This window comes from Camelina sativa, chromosome 17 (assembly GCF_030686135.1).
Source record: "Camelina sativa cultivar CO46 ecotype springtype chromosome 17, ASM3068613v1".
Lineage (NCBI taxonomy): Eukaryota > Viridiplantae > Streptophyta > Magnoliopsida > Brassicales > Brassicaceae > Camelina > Camelina sativa.
The window spans coordinates 13,424,981-13,431,128 of NC_141896.1; the positions used below are offsets into that span (position 1 = coordinate 13,424,981).

General features: G+C 48.1%; 2 protein-coding genes and 1 pseudogene across 2 annotated transcripts; all 3 read right to left on the minus strand.

The window, feature by feature from the left end:
- Nucleotides 1-55: 55 nt before the first annotated feature.
- Nucleotides 56-2,248, minus strand: LOC147923659 (uncharacterized). The gene is made up of 2 exons (XM_087496513.1): nucleotides 1,523-2,248; nucleotides 56-1,156 (listed from the first exon to the last, which is right to left on the minus strand). Exons 1-2 carry the CDS (start codon nucleotides 2,246-2,248, stop codon nucleotides 56-58), a joined length of 1,827 nt encoding a protein of 608 aa, XP_087352639.1.
- A 153-nt stretch (nucleotides 2,249-2,401) lies between these two features.
- LOC147923660 (uncharacterized) lies at nucleotides 2,402-4,672 on the minus strand. The gene has a single exon (XM_087496514.1). The coding sequence runs from the start codon at nucleotides 4,670-4,672 to the stop codon at nucleotides 2,402-2,404; it is 2,271 nt and encodes a 756-aa protein (XP_087352640.1).
- Nucleotides 4,673-5,152: 480 nt separating this feature from the next.
- Nucleotides 5,153-5,581, minus strand: LOC147923661 (disease resistance protein ADR1 pseudogene; annotated as a pseudogene).
- Nucleotides 5,582-6,148: the final 567 nt, after the last annotated feature.

The following is a 6,148-nucleotide window of genomic DNA, read 5'->3' on the forward strand; positions in this document are numbered from 1 at the left end:
CAGATATCATCGTTGGCCAGTAATGGCCATGCTTCCTGATTCGCAGTGCCAAGGCTCAGCCACCTGAGTGATTTCCTCCGGCCCCTTCATGCATTTCCATCATGACGCGCTCGGTATCGTCGCCGTGTATGCAGAGCAAAAGGGCTCCTGCCGCCGTCCATCGTAACAAATGATCTTTCATTAAGGTGTAGTGGGCGGCCTTGGCTTTTAATCTTCGTTTAGCCCATTTGTCTGTTGGTACGTCGCCATCGGCTAAGTATGCTCGGATTTCGACTCGCCAATCTGTCACGTCGCTGTCTGAGGCTGGTTCGCATCCTCGGTGTGACCTCATCGTTCGATAAGTCGTCCTAATTTCATTGGGCTGGTGGAGTGCGAGGCAAGTCTCGGGATACGCTTCGCTTATGCTCGGCGTATCTATGCTATCCACCAGGATGATTCGCTGAAGGTCGGGATCCGATGTTGAAGCGAGTGCTGCCAAAGCGTCAGCCGGGGCATTGTCTCCTCTGGGAATTTTGATGAGCTCAAATTCGTCGAAGCGTTTTGACAAATTCCTAACGACATCGAGGTAGGCGGCCATAGGTTCACTTTTGGTGTCATACTCTCCACTGAACTGGTTGGCGACGAGCTGAGAGTCGCAGAAAGCTCTTATCTGCTTGATCTGCATTCCGTTGGCGAGCTTTAGACCGGCGATGAGTGCTTCGTACTCGGCGACGTTGTTGGTTGCTTGGAATCGGAGACGGAAGGATTGCTCCAAAATTTCTCCGGTCGGCGAAGTTAGCCAAATTCCTATCCCTGACCCAAGATGAGAGGATGCTCCGTCCACATGTAGGGTCCACCGGTCATCTGACGGGTCAGTGGGTGTTGGTTCGGCTTCCCCAAGCGGTAGTTCAATTAGAAAGTCAGCGAGTACTTGGGACTTTGCAGCTGGACGAGTTCGATACTCGATGTCGTACTCGCTAAGTTCAATTGCCCATTTTGTTAGTCGGCCCGATTGATTCGGGCTGTGCAGTATGGATCGTAAAGGTTGGTTGGACAGGACAGCGACAGTGTGCGACTGGAAATACGGTCGGAGCTTTCTTGCGGACGTGACGACTGCCAGAGCAACCTTCTCGACTGTCGGGTAACGAGTTTCCGCGTCGTCGAGTGATTTGCTTATCTAAAAGATGGGTCGTTGCTCTCCTCGATCGTCTTTAACGAGTACACCGCTGACGGCCGATTCTGAGACCGCGATATAAAGAAATAAGATTTCGCCGAGCTCCGGTTTTGTTAAGATCGGTGGGGTCGATAAGTAGTTCTTTAGCTCGTTGAACGCGCTGTGACAGGCCTCGGTCCACTCGAACTTGCCCTTTGTTTTGAGAAGCTGGTAAAATGGTAGACACTTGTCGGTTGATCTGGATATAAAACGGTTTAGAGCAGCGATCCGTCCGGTTAATCATTGTACTTCTCTGGCGTTCTTTGGTTGTGGTAGATCGATGATCGCCTTAATTTGTTTCGGGTTTGCCTCGATGCCTCGTCTGGTTACCAGGTACCCAAGGAATTCGCCGGATTTGACTGCAAATGTGCATTTGGCCGGGTTAACCTTCATCCCATACTTGTTGAGGGTATCGAAGCATTGTCGCAGATGAGTGATATGATCCTTTGTGTGCTGTGACTTGTCGATGTAGACCTCCATAGTCCGGCCGAGTTGCTCGGCGAACATCTTACTGACTAATCGTTGATACGTCGCTCCCGCATTTTTAAGGCCGAAGGGCATGACCTTGTAGCAGTACGTCCCTCTATCTGTGATAAATGATGTTTTTTCCTGGTCGTCCTTGTGCATTAGAATCTGGTTGTAACCGGAGAAGGCGTCCATAAAGGTTAACAGCTCGTTGCCTGCAGTCGCTTCGACGAGCTGATCGATTCTTGGCAATGGGAAACTATCCTTTGTGCAAGCCTTATTAAGGTCGGTAAAATCGACACAAATTCGCCACTTTCCATTCTTTTTTTTGACGACCACCGGATTAGCTAGCCACTCTGGATATTTTACTTCCATGATTGACCCGGCGCCGAGGAGTTTGTCAACTTCGTCGTTCACTGCTTGTGATCTTTCAGAGCCTAACTTGCGCCGTTTCTGTTTGACCGGCTTATGCGTTGGGTCGGCATTGAGCTCATGGGTCGTGACACTTGGGTCGATTCCTTTCATGTCAGCCACGCTCCATGCGAACGTTGAGATGTTGGTTTTGAGGAAGAGTATCAACTTGTTCCTCATGGCGGATGTTATCTCTGTGCCGATATTGACGCATTGTTTCTTGTCGTTCTCGTCTAGGCTCACCTCTTCGACCGCGGCAACGCCCTGTTGGACGGCAGTCGGCTTTCCGTCTGTCGGTGACGTGCTGCTGTCGCCGACCCCCGGTTTTGATTGCTATAATTTCTTTCCGGTGCGAAGCTTATGCTCGATCAGAAAACAGGCCCGTGCGGTTTGCTGATTGCCACGCAGTGTGTATATTCCTTTCGAAGTTGGGAACTTAACGCACTGATGATATGTTGACGGGACGGCTTTCATCTGGTGGAGCCATGGGGTTCCAAGGATGACGTTGTAGATCGTTGGCTTGTCGATAACTGCGAACCGGAAGTATCTGGCTATCCCCCCAACAAAGATTGGTAAGGTGATGGTGCCGACGGACATAAGATGATCCCCGTCGAAGCCCGTTAAAGAGTGACATTCTGGCATAATGTCCCGTTCACCGACTTCCATTTTGGCCAATACGTCTCTGAAGATGACGTTGACTGAGTTTCCAGTGTCGATCAATATTCTCGTCACCTCACTTTCGCCGATCAAGAGTTTGACGACCAATGGATCATTATGCGGTAAATCCAAGCCTTCTAGATCTTTTCCGTCGAAAGTGATTGGCATGCCTTCAGCCTCGAACCTTGACGGCCAAGATTTCGTCATTTCAGCCTTCTTAGTATAATCTCTGATCGCTCTGACCGAATCGTTGCATCCGGCTAGCCCGCCCATTATCATGTTGATTCGTCGTATCGTCGGAGGACGTTGGTCGGGCTTGCGGTCTGTATGCAGTCGTTTCTCGTTACCGCTGTCTTCGCGCCGTTCGGTAAGTAGGTTCTGAATTTCCATCTCGTCTTCGCTTTGGTCTGCTAGTACCTTTGAATCCTTGACGAATTTTCGAGCGATATATTCGGCGCGCTTGGCGTCGCTTCGTCCAGGTCGGGTTGTCTTGCTTCTGTCGGGCTCGAGGACTATTGCTCCTTTCTTGTATCGCTCCATCAAGACCTTCTGGAGGTAATGACACTCGTCAGTTGCGTGGGTGGTACTCTGATGGTAATCGCAGTACGGGGTTGCACTATTTTCACCTCCCTCTTTCCGTATATACTTGTTTTCGCCGATCGCAAAGGTTCGGCGAGTTTGATCTTGGTTTTTGACGAAATGTTGTCGAGGCTCGACGTAGTTAACTTTTGGAGCTGCGGCTACTGGCTGTTTTGGCATCGCACTTGCCTCTAGAGATTGCTTCTTAGCATTGATAGCTTTCTCTTCCTCGAGCCCAATGTGGTTTGCAGCTCGGAGTAATGCCTCGGCTACGGTCTCGATGTGCGTTAAAGACAGCTCTTCCTTGAACGGAGATTCATACCAGAGCGCATTTCGAAGTGCGACAATTGCGGCAGCGTCCGGAATTGAAATGTTGACGTAATCTTCCTTGAATCGCCCTATAAAGGACCGAAGCGATTCTCCCTTGTGCTGAGTTAAGGCGTATAAGTCGGCATGGGAATTCTTATCCTCGAACAAAACAGAAAACTGCTTCAAAAATTCGGTTATCAACTCCCTGATACTATCAATTGATCCGGGTGGGAGTCTCGAGAACCAGCTCAATGTGGTTCCTGTTAGATGTTCGGCGAAAACTTGACAAGCTCCAGCATCGCATTCCGCCGGGCTGAACTGTAAAGGGCCGAGGGCTACGCCAAAGGTGAATAAGAAATCTCGCGGGTCGACCGTTCCGTCATAGTGACCCAACCGTGGCTTGACTGCCCGTCTGACCGTCGTCGTAGCGAGTCTTTGAGAGAATGGAGTTCGCTGTGTTGCTTCGAGCATAAGTCCGACTTGGGGCGCCTTATCCGTTGCTTTTTGAATCATTGCGGCCATTTCTTTCATTTGCTCTTTGATTTTTTTTAGCTCGGCGTCCTTCGTTAGATCAGTTACGTTGTTATTCCGCTCGATAGGGTGCTGGGCAGGATTACATCCTAACCCGCTGGTTTGCACATACGACCCTGGCGTTGTTCTTACCGAAGTGAAGTTTACTGGGTTGAGCCGAGCGTTGTTGAGATGGTTGATTTCATCTTGCGAGTTAAACTGTGCCGCAGTGAGTGCATCCAAACGGTTGTTTGTTCGCTCTTCCTGCTGGTCAAGGCGTGTTAAGATTCCTCGGAACAGTTCGTCTATACTAGAGACGGGCTGGTTGTTGAGCAAAGAAAGTTGTGTCAGCGCCTGTGGTGCCTCTGCGGTCGCAGGGGTCGTCAAATTTGTAGCTATGACGAAGGTCTCCGGACTTCCTACTGTCACGGTCTTTCTTGGAGCGTCCGGCGTGGGAAGGACTGTCTGCTCCGCTTGATCCGTTGCCGGGGTGATCGTTCCCCCCGACGAGCTTGCTTCTTTGCTTCTTTCCTTGTCAATTATTGTCATCTCGTCCAGTCGGTGTAGGTCCGTTCTTCAATTTTTTAGAAAACTTTGACTTGGCTCCCCCTACCTGGCGCGCCAAATTGTTGATGTCCCTTTCGGTCACAATTAGTATGTTTAGTTCGGTCAAAGAGGGTCGAAGTTCTCTTCTATTATATTGATGTCGAAACACAAAAGACGGGCTACAACGCGACTTAAACGGGTTACAAAAGTAGACGAGGATAGTAGACGAGCTGATCTCTCGTCGATTCTTCGAGCTATGAGCTTAGAACCGTTGACTTTTGCTTGGACGAGCTAAGCTCTTGTACTTGCTGTACGACTTCTCCTGCTTTTCTTCGATCCCCTTTTCTAAAGGCCGTACGCCCGTATTTATAGGGAATCGTGTCGGTTTGTCTAGGAAAAATACCATAATACCTTTCTCTCTCGAAAGGGATATTTATGGGCTTCTTCCTGGGCCGGGCCCTTTTGTTGGGGTTGGATCTACCCCTAACAATTTCGCTCACTCAACAGTCTCTCAATCCTGTCACCATTGACCCGTAGATGACATACCTCAGCGAGAACAAAGAGAAGAATCTGGCTGTTGAGAAAACGAGATATTTTCTTCTCGAGATCCTTCATCTTGTTAGCGTGGTATACGTGTTTAGGATTCCATCTACGGCATCTTAAAACCTTTTCGCACAGCTTTCTTGCTTTCTCCAAGATCTCAAAGAACACTCTCAGTTGAGTCTGGCGATGGTTACTTAGCTCCACGCCACTGTATTGGATCTCCCTGATCGTTGGTTGAACATCTCTGATCATCGTGACCAGTCGTTCTGCTATTCCTTTGCAACTGTAGACTGTGTTAGCTACCATAACGAGAAGCTTTATTAGCTGCGTCGTGATGTCGCCGGCGAAAAGATCTATGAACGATGCCATGATCGAGACTGATCTGGGAGTGAGAGAGAGAAAGAAAGAGAGATAAGTAAGTGGTAATAAGTGGTTGTTACAAGTTTTAAAGTAGAAAAGGAAGACGACGAAGTTTCGTAGCAATTTCCTCTCTCATTAGTTTTATCTTTTTCACGTCGCCCGTGCTCGTACGGACGCAGCTTTTTGTTTTTAAGTCAATAATATAGCTTAGCTTCGAAGGTGTTCTTCTTGTGCATGCTTAAACTTTTGGTTAATTCATTATACTGTAGCATATGTACGTAACAGCTTTGTAATAGATTTCACAGAGATGAGTTAAGTATTGCTCTTATGGTAACTTTTACGAATCAGTTTTTTAGCTACTTACCAAACATATAAGATTTAGTGGTTTTTTTTCCGAATATGGTTGTCCAAAACAAACTCTAGACTACACGTTATTCTGTTATGAATCACACTCTTCTTTTGGAGTATTTTTTTTTTGACCTACTGGGTTTATTTTTTTTTTTTTTTCTTACTTTGTCACTCTATTCCGAATATATACAGCTATTGGGAATGATCCCACATGCAACCTTAGAGCAA